At 53.5% G+C, this 13,805-nt stretch overlaps 5 protein-coding genes across 5 annotated transcripts; 2 read left to right on the top strand and 3 right to left on the bottom strand.

Moving 5' to 3' along the window:
• Nucleotides 1-2: 2 nt before the first annotated feature.
• On the top strand, nucleotides 3-901 carry ASPGLDRAFT_62064 (uncharacterized protein; the record flags this gene model as incomplete). The annotated part of the gene is made up of 4 exons (XM_022548505.1): nucleotides 3-285; nucleotides 357-605; nucleotides 675-729; nucleotides 797-901. The coding sequence occupies exons 1-4, from the start codon at nucleotides 101-103 to the stop codon at nucleotides 899-901; spliced, it is 594 nt and encodes a 197-aa protein (XP_022395786.1). The 5' UTR covers nucleotides 3-100.
• A 1,207-nt stretch (nucleotides 902-2,108) lies between these two features.
• ASPGLDRAFT_137519 (uncharacterized protein) lies at nucleotides 2,109-3,264 on the bottom strand (the record flags this gene model as incomplete). The annotated part of the gene is made up of 6 exons (XM_022541537.1): nucleotides 2,109-2,261; nucleotides 2,338-2,513; nucleotides 2,577-2,681; nucleotides 2,743-2,843; nucleotides 2,916-3,005; nucleotides 3,080-3,264. The coding sequence occupies 6 exons, from the start codon at nucleotides 3,262-3,264 to the stop codon at nucleotides 2,109-2,111; spliced, it is 810 nt and encodes a 269-aa protein (XP_022395785.1).
• A 1,650-nt stretch (nucleotides 3,265-4,914) lies between these two features.
• ASPGLDRAFT_52978 (putative C6 transcription factor) lies at nucleotides 4,915-8,129 on the bottom strand. Its single transcript, XM_022547877.1, has 7 exons — nucleotides 7,819-8,129; nucleotides 7,726-7,749; nucleotides 7,543-7,661; nucleotides 6,621-7,461; nucleotides 6,115-6,552; nucleotides 5,767-6,023; nucleotides 4,915-5,705 (listed from the first exon to the last, which is right to left on the bottom strand). The coding sequence occupies exons 1-7, from the start codon at nucleotides 7,951-7,953 to the stop codon at nucleotides 5,147-5,149; spliced, it is 2,373 nt and encodes a 790-aa protein (XP_022395784.1). The 5' UTR covers nucleotides 7,954-8,129; the 3' UTR covers nucleotides 4,915-5,146.
• Nucleotides 8,130-8,352: 223 nt separating this feature from the next.
• Nucleotides 8,353-13,439, top strand: ASPGLDRAFT_86065 (ABC transporter ATP-binding protein). Its single transcript, XM_022550363.1, has 11 exons — nucleotides 8,353-8,680; nucleotides 8,762-8,955; nucleotides 9,025-9,681; nucleotides 9,765-10,044; nucleotides 10,112-10,258; nucleotides 10,316-11,081; nucleotides 11,174-11,343; nucleotides 11,433-11,962; nucleotides 12,030-12,145; nucleotides 12,201-12,391; nucleotides 12,454-13,439. Exons 1-11 carry the CDS (start codon nucleotides 8,549-8,551, stop codon nucleotides 13,138-13,140), a joined length of 3,870 nt encoding a protein of 1,289 aa, XP_022395783.1. The 5' UTR covers nucleotides 8,353-8,548; the 3' UTR covers nucleotides 13,141-13,439.
• Nucleotides 13,264-13,673, bottom strand: ASPGLDRAFT_1070549 (uncharacterized protein). Its single transcript, XM_022539518.1, has one exon. It carries the CDS (start codon nucleotides 13,640-13,642, stop codon nucleotides 13,331-13,333), a length of 312 nt encoding a protein of 103 aa, XP_022395782.1. The 5' UTR covers nucleotides 13,643-13,673; the 3' UTR covers nucleotides 13,264-13,330.
• Between the last annotated feature and the right edge of the window lie 132 nt (nucleotides 13,674-13,805).

The raw sequence follows: 13,805 nt of genomic DNA, 5'->3' as shown, positions 1-13,805 counted from the left end.
GTAATCATCGGCTCGTCCCCCACTAGACATACATGGGATCAAGTGGGTGTTCGCTGGTAAGTTCCGATAGGATCCTCGTGTTCCATAGCTCCCACGTTGGATGTGGTCCCTGATAATACGCCTCGTAGTGACGGCCATATTGTCCAGCCTGTTCTTATTCACGCTGGATCAGACGATTGTCGCTGATGTTCAGCCAAACATCATCGCCGAGTTTGGTTCGATCAATAAATTGCCTTGGCTCTCGGTGTCATTTCTTCTCGGAACTGCGAGCACGAATCTGCTCTGGTAAGCCTTTGCACCGATTCGACCCGGTGCAGCCAAGTTCCCTCAAGCTAACTATGAACTTATATGTGTAGGGGACGGATCTATAGCCAATTTAATCCCAAATGGATCTATATGCTCTGCGTAGCGATGTTCGAGATCGGTTCGACCGTCTGCGGGGCCGCGCCCAACATGAATGCACTCATTATCGGACGTGCTCTGGGCGGCCTGGGCGGTGGAGGAATGGACTTGGGCGTGATGCTGATGCTGTCCCTGTTCATGACGCCTCTGGAACGACCGAAGTATATCGGCATCATCGGGGTGATATTCGGTTTTGGCACCGTGTGAGTGCTCTTCTCGGCGAGTGGGGAGGAGACCAAATCCGATTACTGACCATGGCATCTGTGCTCCAGCCTCAGACCGGTCATTGGAGGCGCCTTTTCAATTTTATACACCCAGAATCGCAGCGTCAGTCACATACAACGGGGACCCCCCCTTATAGAGCTGCTACTCTAATACAATTACTTCGAAGTAGCTTAACGGTTTTCAAAAACGGAGTCACGCTTTTGCCCTCCAATCACCTACGAAACATCGGACCTACTTTAATCTTGCAAAGTTCCTCGACACATATAGCCAGTAAATGGAATCTAGTGCTCGATATTATTGTAGTTGCCATCCCTGATGTTGATGTTTCTCCTGGACATGGCTACCCGCACTCTTACCACCCTTCACATGGCGTAGGTGGGAGACCCACCTTTCCAGTGTCGTGGGTATCAGAGACAGCCGGTTCTGTGGTCAGATGGAGCGGGTTGAGGTATAATGCCCATGCCAAAAGAAATGCCATAGTATCCAGTACGACCAGAGTGCGCCCATAGAAGTATGCGCCCATGAATTATATATCCAGAGAAAAGCCCCACTCAGATTTGGCAGAAAAACCTGTAGATGTCTATATACAGTCATACCGCACTCGATGAGCTCCAGGGTAGGTAGGTAGATCGCATTAATGCAGAAAGCCCACTTTCCTCCAATAATCCAGAAACCTAGACACCACCTCGCCACTGACAGGCCCGACGTCCCTCGCCATGGTGTTCCTCCGGTAATCTCTCCGTCCGATAGGCTCTCCGCCCGACTAAACATATCGCTTATGCGACAGGCGCAGCCTGTGACACAGCGCATCACTGCATTACTGGATAGACCTTAGGGGTCATTATTGATATACGACGACGACGACGAAGGACACTCAGGCGAGTGCCCCCAACTGAGACTTAGCTAACTAGAACCCTAGGTTACGATACGAGAGAAGCCAGGTTGTGACTGCCATCTCCGAACCCTGATACCGACCGATCCGATTGATCCGTCGACGACGAACCGAACCGACAGCCTGGCCAGGAACCACGCTGATCCCGATCCCTATTATCGACTGCCACGTCGATCGAGCCGAATCGAACAAGCTACGAGAATAGCTGACCTGACGAACCGAACCGAACCGAACGATACCTAGAACCATGGTTAGAGAGCCTGGATCTAGCCGAGCCGGCAAGATGTCCAGCTATCGTCAGTGTTAGTTAGCACTATTGCCGTGAAAATCCTTCACCTTCCCTCTAGCCCGACCAAGTGCCATCCTTCCGGGCGGACTGTGCATCTATATTTCTAGCGTTGTGGTAAAGGTTACAATGGTCTATAGTATACACATATATACTTTTAGCCACAGCTTTTGACCAGCCGTCGGCATTAACAGGGGTCCTTTTTTTTTTTTTTTTTTTTTTTTTTTTTTCACCGAAAGCGCCTATAGCAAATATCTCGCTGTTATTGGTATAGGAACGTCTAGTACTCTCCGCGCTGGACGCTCACTCCTCCTTGCCCTGCACCCTACGAGGCGGAATAAGGTGGCTGATATCGCCCATGGGAAGCTGGATGGGGAATTCCACAGAAGCCAGCATGAGGAAGGTAAAAATATACCAACCCAGCAGGTCGGTGACGAAGAAGACGGCTCCGGCGGTCTTTCCGACCAGTCTGTTAGCGGGGTCGAGAAAGAAAGAAAGAAAGGCAACTACTAGTGGGGGTAGGTACACGTACAATCTGGAGACCATGGGCCAGCTCCATGTTCCGCTGGGCGAGCTGCCAATATGAACCAGCGAGCAGGCAGAACCCGGTCAAGATGGTTGCGAACAGAGTCACGTACATGACGTTCGTGCGTAGCGAGCAGATCATGAAGATAAACGTCGGCACGCCCATGAAGACCAGCGCAAACGCTGTCGATTCCCATCAGTCACGGGTTACAACAGTGTAGTAGATCCGGTCGAGACGGAGCTTACCGAACGAGGCGTGGAATCCGGGGTTCGCGGGGTCTTCCGGCTGGTAGGCCTCGGCCGCGTTATACATCGGGGTCAGGGTGATTGCCTGGGCAATCCAAAAACCACCTGTTTCGGTTCAGCGGACGGAGAACATGGAGGAGGGATCGTGGTAGGGACAGGTTCATACCGTAGGTGCCGAAGGAAACGCCCGTAAATGTGTTGCCGATGATAAACTCGAGGATGCAGGCGATAATCATGAGCACGCCGCCCATGCCGTACCAAACGCCACTGAATCGGAAATTGTTAGACTACTAGATCTACGGCAGGCCAGGAAGATAGAGTGTGAAGGGGGATACTTACACCTGCGACGCACTCGTGCCGGCGACGCCTCTCCACTCCATCAACTGGCAACACAACGGGCCTAGCGAGATTGAGAAACCGAGCAGTCCGCTGTATTGGTGGGCAGGGGGTTAGCATCGTAATCGCTCTCGCCAGGTTTCGGCCCGGGAGCTCAGTACACTCACAGTGCGGACGGGTTGCCAATCACACCGCGCAGACTGGCCTTACTCGGGGTCTGAGGCGTGAGGTACAGTTTCTCGAACAGCTCCGGCGAGATGGAAAGCGTGCCCGCCGTCCTCACCCTCTGCAGAGCGTCTTCGCGGCTCCCAGATAGCCCGAAGTCATTTCCGTTGTTCTCGAGGTCTGACATTTTGACTGGATGGAGATATCGCGATGTCTTGGAATCAACAGCCTGCGTGAAAAGTCGACAACAATGTTGGAATCCGGGAGGGACCCGCGACTACTAATAAGTAGTAGTACGTCCTGGTCGCTCAACCGGCATTTTCATTATTGGTCCAATGGTGGGGAAATTGGGGGTATTCCGGAGTAAGTCGAACGGTACCTCGACCGCATGGAGTGGACTGGGATGTCCCAGATTAGGAATTTCGCTGACCTGCTGTGGGCTTCGCGCGAAATCCCCACGAACTCCACACTGGCAAACACCCGGAAGTGCGGGGGAACAGTCGGTAACGATCTGATATTTAGCAATAGCCGAGCTAATCTGCTCGATTTTAAGAAAATACCACGGTAAATTGACATTTCGGGGGTGTTGTCCGGGGGCGAATCGACCTGTTATGGAAAATGCGGGGGAAAAGGTGGAGACGGCTAGTTTTCCCCGTCAGGACTCAGGAGTGCGACCTGGATCTCCACTCTGGGACCCATTTGAAATCCAGCAGGCCGAGTCGGTCCAGAGGCCCTATGTGCCACACCTGGAGAACACACTTCATTATGCACCAGAAAATAAATCTACTTAAGTATATAGTGAAGAAATGACTACTATAGAACCAACTGCCAACAGTGTGGATATCCAAGATGGCAGTAGGCACAGGAATTGCCCACACAAATTGAAGCTTGTCTTGTGATTGAACAACATCAAAACCTCAGAGCTCATGCTTTGTCTCAAATCATTGATGAATTAAGGCTGTCTATTATTATGTAGGAAGATGTACAGTGGCTCCCACCTGCTAATGAATTGATAACCTTGCCTAGCGATGAATGATGTTCAGACTTTCTGGCTAAAAAGGAGTAAGGAGGGCTAATATCACAGTTTTCATGGGACGTCATTTCCCACAATGAATCAGACTCTCATGGATAAGCTATTGTCTGAGATAAAGGAGCAAAAGGGGAGGATGCTGATTTCTGGTAAGAACTCCCCTGGCTTTACCGTAGAACAAGGTGGCTAACTACAGGCAGTATCTGCCCACCGTGAAGTACGACATCAATTGTTACGACTGGCGAAAAGGGAGTTGAGCCATGACAGAGCTGTTTGAGCAAGAATTTCAGCCATGGACTGGCAAAAAGTCTTGGTGGTCGTACTTTATTCCATAGATTGTATCATCGGCTCCAGGACAAGAACGATTTCACATAGCTACCCCAAAAGGGTTCGCAGTATCCCTAAAACATAAATAGAGACCCTCTGCCTGTCCTGTTGCCTAACAGTGGCTCATTGGCAACATTCAGCAAAATGGATGAACAGTTAATGAACATGAACAACCAAAAACGTGCCAAGAGTTCACAGTAGGAGATATCATTTGCTAAAACAATCGCATTCGACGTTGTATAATTGTAACTACATCTGCTAAAATGGATTTCGTCCCTAGGTGCCGCAGGTGCTCCACGTCTGCTTTCCACGGTCCTTAGAAAATGAGAACAGTGGTTACAGCGCTTGCACTAGCGCCGCATGGAGATCTCGACTGAGCGGTACCTCTTGTTAGCTACCAAAGAAACCGACCAGGTCAGCCGATAGTCGCCTTCAGATAGAAATATGGCGGCGCCCTTCGGAACATGCAAAGCACGGTGGGGCAATTGATCCTTGATTTTGATGAGTAAATATACCTTGAATAACCCGGTGTATAACTACGGGCGCCATTTGTAAATGATGGAAGGTGCATGGCCTGGCCTGACCTGATCACATGCCAAAAGCTCGCTATTTTCTTGGGGATAGACAGGATAGACATTGTCTGAGTTCAATTGGGTCGAACAGTTGTTACTACAACACTTCGAAAATCTTCCCAGACCACCACCGCCTTTTTCTATGTATCCTCAAGCATCCTCATGATGGACTGGTTCTTGTTGAACCAGTCCCAAAGTTGAGCTCCCGAGAGATCCATCTCCATGTCTACATCCCCAAATGCTGTGTTTTGCAACGCCGTAGGCCCGACCAGCCCATCCATAAGCCCCATCCCGTCCCCGTTAGCCTCGCCGTGCGACGGTATGTGACCAGGAGCATCTGCAGTATTCGTCGTCCCTGGGTCTCCCACAATTCCTCCAGAGTCCAATTTACCGAGCCCGATCCCGTTCGAGGTCGTGCCGGCAAACGCATCGGCATATTGCTGCTGGGCCATCGACCACGACATCCCCCCTTGCCCACCGTCCGCGCGGGATTTGACCTCGACGTACTTGGCCGCGACGTCGTACAACGCCTTGAAGAGGCGACGTTGCTTGCCGCATGTGCTATGTGCGCGGGAGTTCGATGTAGACTCGAGCGTCTCGACAAGACCTCTCATGTGCTCGAGGTCTGAGGCCTCGGACGTCTCGATGATGTGGCAGAACAGGATGATGAAGGGGATGAACGGAGACTGGGTGATGGTCCTGCATCTCCACGTCAGATTGATCTGGTCGAGGACGGAACGAGGAATCATCGATAACGAACCAGTTGATGTATGTTTCAAGGAACACCGTCTTCCCTCGCGCCTTGGTGATCACGGCGACGCAGCGGTCGTGTTCTTGGAGCGTATCTCTGGCGGCATCGATGCATTCTTGACAAAATGCGGACGTCGATGGCTTCTCCGGGGTGATGCTCCGGTAGATGAGCGTAAGCATGCAAAGGCCGATGACTCGGTCAGAACGTCTTGCTATTTCGTGGTAATCCAGTCCCAGCACTTGCCCTTTGCTCGCCTCGTAATGCTCCTGTGGCCAGTCAGCCGTTGGAGTTGTCTCGAGGGGTGATTTGGGACGAGACAACTTCATGATCCTGGGTAGGTAGCCGGGACAAACTCACGTGGATGTCTTGCGCATGTTGCATGGCAGTTTTCAACTCGGCTACAAGAGCCCGGGCACGAGACGTCCGGATGTGCAGCGGTTGCATGAGGGCTCCTGGACTGTAGATGTCGTCGTATATCCGGCCCTGTATACTCGCCATGTTGATCCAACCGGGGGCCAGTTCGGCCAAGAAAGAACCGCTGGGACGCTCCATGCCAAGACGGGTCAGGGTGATGTCCTGATCTCGGAAGGTCGATGAACGACCTAGGCGTAGCGACAGCATCTTCTCGGTCATGTATATGGTCCAGAACAAGTTCATCTTCTGGGCCATTTCTTCTGGCCGCTCTACGCCTGTAGGCACGTTATGTTGCAAGCCAAGAGCTTGTATCATATGCGAGGCCGAATTGATGAAATTCCACGCGGCAGATGGCTTGCTCTTCTGAAGGCAATACATCGACTAGTAGGTACGGTCAGTCGGAACGGGACCTTTCGATTGGTTCTCGCAAGAACAGGCAAACAGCTTACCGCCATTCCCATCGCATATGCGAAGTCCATATTTGTTGGCTGATGAAAGCGAAGGTTGGCAAGGACAGTCTCGAGGTTCGCCTCGCATATGAAAGCCTGCGCGTTGTAGTCTTGCTTCGTTTCTTCGTCGGTGACGGCTTTGGAGCATTCGCAGAACAGCCAGTAAAGACCGCAATGGACGATGATCAAGTCGGCTTCGGTAGCTGGACCAGGCGATGCGATTTTGATAAAGTAATCGTTGAACTGGGTGGGCTTAATAAAGTCCCCCAACCATAGCGTGGCCACTTGCGGGCATTCCCTGGCCATACGCAAGCACATGAACACCTTGTCGATGGGCGGCAAAGGGAGGTTGCGGGTCGTCGAGCCGGGTGGGATCGCCTTGGCATGAGGATACAGTTTATCGAGCGTATCAGACTGTTGTTTCTCAGAATGAACGGCAGCCCTGAGGCCGTCGAGGACGGCTTCCATCTCGTGCGCGACCTCGGCGTTGGTGGTGTTGTTAATGGCATTCTGTAGAAACCGACTAGCGAAGACGGCGTGAGCGAAAAGCGACGATTCGCCCTCGTACTCCGCTTTGGAAAAGTTGTAGTGCACTTCACGGACGCCCTCGCCGATGGGATTATACGGCAGGGTCCCTTGGTTTGGTGTAGAGCCGAGTGAGGAAGAAAATGGCGTTGGTCCGAACGAGGGGGACGAGCAGCGCTCCTCCTGGTTGATGTTGATAGGGTCTGCAAAGTCGAGGGGTTTAGAGGTTCTACTCTTGGTCGGCTCATGACTCAACTGGCTCATCTTCTGGCTGAGCTCGTCGATTTTCCTCGATATTGCATCCAATTTGGAATCACTTGATGAATCTCAGCATGGTGTTCCGCCTCACTGCCTCACTAGGGTTTGGTAGGCGGTCGGTTATCTTGCAGTTACTTACTATGCGTTCGAGACCATGACCCTCTGCCGCCTTTCTCTAGGCTTGGGGCCGGTTGCGTATGAGCATTGTGTCCCAGCTTTGACACAGTGAGAACACGGGCTCACCCGGTCGCATTTCACCTGGACGAGAAATTAGACACTGATACCCATGTAGGTTCCCGAGGGATGGATGTCTTGTCTTCACCTTGCGCTGGCGGCATCGATGACACTATTTTCGAAGAAGCTAATCAGCCACATGATATGATTTCACATAAGGTAGGTACATCGGTAAGCTCACTGCTAACTTCTCGGTCGTGGCAGAATTCTGTTCTTCGTCTTCCTCAGCCCGCGAGAACGAGACATCCGATTCTTCTTCCATCGAGAGTGAGTGAGCGGGTGCTGGAGCCCGCCGAGACACTGCCGCCCGGTACATGTACGTCGTGTTTTGGTCGGCGTCAATTGGTTCTCCTCGTCCTCCGAAGACCTCACAAGCGAGCGAGGCGTGCAAGGTCAAGAACTTGTGTTAGTGTAGACAGAGGCATCGGAGCCTAGATGGAACGTTGGGATCCGAAGAGATGGTGGCGTCATATGGGCTTTAGAAGGTCTCGGAGCCCCAGCGCACGCGGCCTCCGAGTCTCACTTCGCCATGGGCGCCGTAGTGACGGCGAGGTTTGGCGCTGGGCCTCGGAACTTCGGAGGCTCGGAGGCTCCGCCCTCCGCATCGACTCCCTCTGATGTACTCTGATAGAGGGCCAACATCATGATACCCAGGTTGTTGGGACCGGACGTGGTAGCCTCCAAGCTCCCGAGGCATTAGAAAGCAAAGATGAAAACGCGGGTTCTGTCAAGGCAAAGATTCGGGGATGTCTTCCATTGTAGCCTAAATAGTTTCCTCTTTTTACTCATTTTCTATATATTCATTCCCCTTTCCTAATCACTTTCTTTCATCAGATTGGGCAAGCTCGACATCTTGCGTCAATCTTCCACTCCTTTCTTCCTTTTCTACACCCCAAGACGGAGCGAACAAGATGGCAGCTCCTTTGGACCCTCGAGAGGCCGAGAAAGCTGCCGGAGTAGCCAACGATGCTCAAATCCCAATCAAACCTGAGAAAGAAAATGACGAGTCCGCCGAGAAGAAGAAAGGCACGAATGGTTTTCCGGTAAGTCTGGCCGGAGAGTTGATGGCTGCATCCTCATCGGTACGAGTAGTGGCTGACGAGCTGGGACGATCTATCTTGCAGAGAGTTTTCACTTTCGGCGATACCAAACTCTATGTCCTCGAATGTATTGCTTTCATAGCTGCTATTGCGTCTGGCGTTGCTCTCGCTATGGTCAACCTGGTCATGGGACAGTTCTTGACACTGCTTAGCGACTTCAGCTTCTCCGACGCGAACTCGATGCCTGGCAATTTCATGTCCGCCGTGCGGACGTCGGCGTAAGAGCATTATCCCCCCTTGTTTTGTTTCTAGACGATGGCAAGGGTCATATGCTAATGCAACCAAAGTCTCTACTTCGTTTACATAGGTGTTGCCCGTCTTGTGGCTACCTACATCTACGCCTCTCTCTTCACCTACGTCGCGTATCACTTGACCCGCAACGTCCGACGAAGTTATCTACGGGCTGCCTTCAGCCAAGAAATCACCTACTACGACCGGGGCGCCTCCGGCTCCATATCTCAGCAGTCGACCACGAACGGCAAGCTCATCCAATCTGGCATCGCAGAGAAACTCGGCATCGTCATCCAAGCCATCTCCACCTTCGTGGCAGCATTCGTGATCGCGTTCGTCACACAATGGAAGCTGACTTTAATTCTCATCTTTATGGTGCCAACTCTGCTCATTATGCTCGGCACGGCCGGTGGCATCGATGCCATGATCGAGACCAAGATCTTGCAGGTCTACGCCCAAGCCGGTAGCTATGCCGAGAACGTCCTCGGAGGGGTCCGGACCCTTCAGGCCTTCAGCCTTCGACCGAGGGTGATGGCCAAGTACGACTCTTACCTCCAGGATGCGTACACCCAGGGAATGAAAAAGAATAAGCTTTACGGCATCGTGTTCGGAGGGCAGTATTTCGTCGTCTACGCCGGCATGGGCCTGGCCTTCTGGCAGGGCATCGCCATGCTCGACCGCGGCGAGATTTCCGACCTAGGAACCGTCTTTGTGTCAGTATCCATCCTCTCGCGAGCCAGCAGCCAGACTGCCATTTCATTAGTTATAGAGATCCTGGGACTAACTAAGACGTCAGTGTTCTCTTCTCCGTCATCATGGCTGCGAGTACGGTCATGCAAGTAGCACCGCACATGGTCACCTTCAGCCGCGCGGCAACCGCAGCTTCGGAGCTGTTCGCTCTCATCGATAGGCAATCCGAGATCAACCCCTTCGACGAATCGGGAGACAAACCTGACAAAATTGCCGGCTTCATAGATCTGCACGGTATCAACTTCAGCTATCCTACGCGTCCAGATGTCACCGTCTTAGAGGATTTTACCCTAAGTATCCCCGCAGGCAAGGTCACGGCGTTGGTGGTGAGTAGTCTCTGATCGTATCTGTCATAGAAGCCTCTAGTTAAGCGGGGAAGAAAAAAAAAAAAAGGGATCATCCGGCTCAGGAAAAAGCACGATCATCGGCCTGCTCGAACGGTGGTATAACCCCCGTGCAGGCAGCATCTCCTTGGATGGCAAGGACATCAGTCAGCTCAACCTCAAGTGGCTGCGGACCAACGTCCGTCTAGTTCAACAGGCAAGACACCCAAAGTGCGTACCACATACTTGCAAGACACTTCTCTAACGAGTCCAGGAACCGGTGCTCTTCAACGGCAGCGTGTTCGAGAACATCGCCAATGGCCTTGTCGGCACCCAATGGGAGGCAGCATCGCAAGACGACCAAATGCAGCGCATCCAAGAGGCCGCGAAGCTCGCCTTCGCGCACGACTTCATCCAGAATCTGCCGCAAGGATACCACACGCGCATCGGCGAGAGAGGCGGCCTGCTCTCGGGCGGACAGAAGCAGCGGATCGCCATCGCCCGCAGCGTCATCTCGGAGCCCAAAATCCTACTCCTCGACGAAGCGACCAGCGCGCTCGACCCGCACGCCGAGGGCATCGTCCAGAAGGCCCTCGACAGCGTCTCCGAGAACCGGACAACCATCGTCATAGCGCACAAGCTCGCGACCATCCGCAACGCGGACAACATCGTGGTCATGTCCAAGGGCAAGATCATGGAACATGGGCGTCACGAAGAGCTGGTGTCCAGGAACGGCATCTACGCCACTCTCGTCAGCGCCCAGGACCTCGCACCGGCTAACATCGAGAAGAACCACAGCTCGAGGGGCACAAGCACGTCCGATGAGGTTTCGGAAAAGGGAGACGATCGTGTCGATCGCGTTCAGTCTCTTGCCAGGAGCCGGACGGCCGAGGCGCAACAACTGGCGGCACTAAAGGACCGGGAAGACCACGACTTGTACGAGAAGACGGGCATCATCCGCAGTATTTGGAAACTTCTGAGAGGGACGCCCGATATCTGGCTTTGGTTTGCGGTCACAATAGCCACGTGCATCGGAGGAGGTGAGTGGTCTCGACTGAGAAAGGCTCCCCAGCTCCAGCCCTGGAGAGTATGGCACTGCCGTTACACTTGCTCATCACAATTCCACTCGCAGCCGCCATCAACCCTGGGCAAGCCCTCTTGCTAGGCAATATCATGAGCGTCTTTACTTCTCCAAACATGGTCGCTCGCGGCAACTTCATCTCGTTGATGTTCTTCGTCATGTCGCTCGGCATTCTCGTCGTATACTTCGTCATGGGCTGGTCGACCAATACAATCGCACAGGTGAGAGCTTCCATGTCTTTGGCGCGGGAAGGAAAATCCCGTTCCCAGTCTCGCATCACGATACTGACCCCGAGCGTACCGTATCCTAGGGTCTCAGCAGGAAGATGCGACGGGAAATCTTAGAGTCCTTCCTCCGGCAGGACCTCCGGTTCTTCGACCGGCCCGAGAACACAGTGGGCGCGCTCATCAGCCGGCTCGATTCCTACCCGCAGGCCATCCTGGAGTTGATGGGTTTCACAGTCGCCATCATCCTCATGTCCGTGATCAACATCGTCGCGTCGAGCGTCCTTGCGATCGTTGTGTCCTGGAAACTCGGGCTGGTCGGCGTGTTCGTCGGCCTGCCGTTTATGATGCTAGGCGGTTACGCGCGCGTCAGGCTCGAGACCAAGATGGACGACGAAATGGGCCAGAGGCTGTCGGCGAGCGCTTCGGTGGCTTCGGAGACGGTCATGGCGATCCGCACCGTCTCTTCGCTCGCCATCGAGAACACCGTGCTGAGGAAGTACGTCGACGAGCTCGACCTCGCGATCTCTCAGACGAGCGGGCCCATGTTCCACATGATGACCTGGTTCTCTCTCACGCAGTCCGTCGAGTACTTCGTGCTGGCCTTGGGGTTCTGGTGAGTCTTCGCTTCCTGGTTTTGCGGAGTCATGTGAAGCGACTCGGCTGATTGACTGTGCGAACAGGTGGGGATCGAAGCTGATCAACGACGGGGAAATCAGCTTCCATCAGTTCATCGTGTCGTTTATGGGTGTTTACTTCTCCGGCCAAGCCACCGCGTTGGCTTTCAGTTTCGCCAGCAGTGAGTCCGGGGGAGGCTCCAAGCGCGCTGGGATCGAGTTACTGACAGCTTCCAGGCTTCACCAAGGCGAATCAAGCCGCCAACTACTACTTCTGGCTCGACGGGCTCGACGGGACCATCCGTGAGACTGACGACAACCGCAAAGAGGGACCCGAGCACGGGTGCCGCTCCTACGACTTCCAAGATGTGCAGTTCTCGTACCCCCTGGCGCCGGACAACCGGGTTCTCAAGGGCGTGTCTCTGTCGGTAAGTACCTACGAGATGGGTTCGGGATCGAATCGTGTTTCACTGACACTAATCCTTTTTAGATTCAGCGAGGTGACTTTGTGGCCTTCGTGGGCGCCTCAGGTTGCGGAAAGAGCTCCATGATATCGCTCCTAGAGCGCTTCTACGACCCAACAAGCGGCGCCATCACCATCGACTCGTCTGCGCCCCTGTCGTCCATCAACCCGCTTCTGTACCGCAAGCAGGTGGGCCTGGTGCAACAAGAGCCGACGCTCTTCCCGGGCACGATCCGCGAGAACATTTCGCAGGGCGTGTCGGACCTCAGCGCGACGGAGGCGGCGTCGGACGAGGCGCTGGAGGAGGCATGTCGGGCGGCCAATGCGTGGGACTTCGTGTCATCGCTGCCCGAGGGCCTCGACACGCCGTGCGGGACGAGCGGCAGCCAGCTCTCGGGGGGTCAGCGGCAGCGCATCGCCATCGCCCGGGCGCTGGTGCGCAAACCCAACGTGATCCTGCTCGACGAGGCGACGAGCGCGCTGGACACCGAGTCGGAGAAGCTCGTCCAGGGCGCGCTGTCGGAGACGGCGTCGTCCGGGGACCGGATCACCATCGCGGTGGCGCACCGCCTCTCGACGGTCCGCGACGCTAACTGCATCTTCGTCTTCTACGCAGGCAAGATTGTGGAGGCCGGGACGCACGGCGAGCTGGTTGCGAAGGGGGGCATGTATGCCAAGATGTGCGAGGCCCAGAAGCTGGACGGCGCTGCATGATTCCTTCCTCGGGAGCGTCGGACATTGTTGTGAGAGTTTGTCAACCGAGACTCTGGAGGCCTACCGAGTATGTCGTGGCTTGCGTAAGAGATGCGAGGACAAGGTACCGGGTATTATCACACCACGCCACGTGATGTCACCGGCTGGGATCCTCCTCATTTCACTCGACATCCTACGAGGGAGGTTAGGATCATGACTCTCTGTAATACAGCCAGGGGATGAAGTGGAGAGAACCTTTCTTTATAAGTAGTATAGTATTTAAATATAGAGCAATAGGCCGAATCGGATTCAATTGGGTTGAACATTGAGTTGACCACCCCGGAAATAAGTAAGAACCTTTCCTAAATATTGTTGAAGATAATCGTATACATTGACAGTTTCCAGATGAGAATTCGGTACAGTATGTTACATAAAGCGGTACGACTGGGGTGGGCTGAGGTTTTAGTCGGGTGGCCTCAACTGTAATCTGCTGCTTCTCAGATGGCCGCCGCTCTGTACACATTTCTTCTTCAACGAGTTCTTTTGTACGCTACGTCTGGTTATAGTCTATAGATAGCTGGGCTACAGTCCATGACATCTAGTAGCCTAATGATATAACTTTAGTATATTAAAGTGATGCTACTTATATATAAATACATTAGTATTTCTTATTATTTCACATAGGA

This window comes from Aspergillus glaucus (assembly GCF_001890805.1).
Source record: "Aspergillus glaucus CBS 516.65 unplaced genomic scaffold ASPGLscaffold_35, whole genome shotgun sequence".
Taxonomy (NCBI): domain Eukaryota; kingdom Fungi; phylum Ascomycota; class Eurotiomycetes; order Eurotiales; family Aspergillaceae; genus Aspergillus; species Aspergillus glaucus.
The sequence above is the reverse complement of the archived record's forward strand: the minus strand, read 5'-3'. Positions and strand labels throughout refer to the sequence as shown.

Coding starts and splice junctions, on each gene's coding strand:
- ASPGLDRAFT_1070549 (XM_022539518.1), bottom strand. CDS start 13,642: ATGTGTACAGAGCGGCGGCCATCTGAGAAGCAGCAGATTACAGTTGAG.
- ASPGLDRAFT_86065 (XM_022550363.1), top strand. CDS start 8,549: ATGGCAGCTCCTTTGGACCCTCGAGAGGCCGAGAAAGCTGCCGGAGTA. Junction 9,682..9,764: donor GACCTAGGAACCGTCTTTGT/GTCAGTATCCAT, acceptor CTAAGACGTCAG/TGTTCTCTTCTCCGTCATCA. Junction 11,963..12,029: donor GTGCTGGCCTTGGGGTTCTG/GTGAGTCTTCGC, acceptor CTGTGCGAACAG/GTGGGGATCGAAGCTGATCA.
- ASPGLDRAFT_52978 (XM_022547877.1), bottom strand. CDS start 7,953: ATGTACCGGGCGGCAGTGTCTCGGCGGGCTCCAGCACCCGCTCACTCA. Junction 7,750..7,818: donor CCACGACCGAGAAGTTAGCA/GTGAGCTTACCG, acceptor CTTCGAAAATAG/TGTCATCGATGCCGCCAGCG. Junction 5,706..5,766: donor CTTGAAACATACATCAACTG/GTTCGTTATCGA, acceptor GTGGAGATGCAG/GACCATCACCCAGTCTCCGT.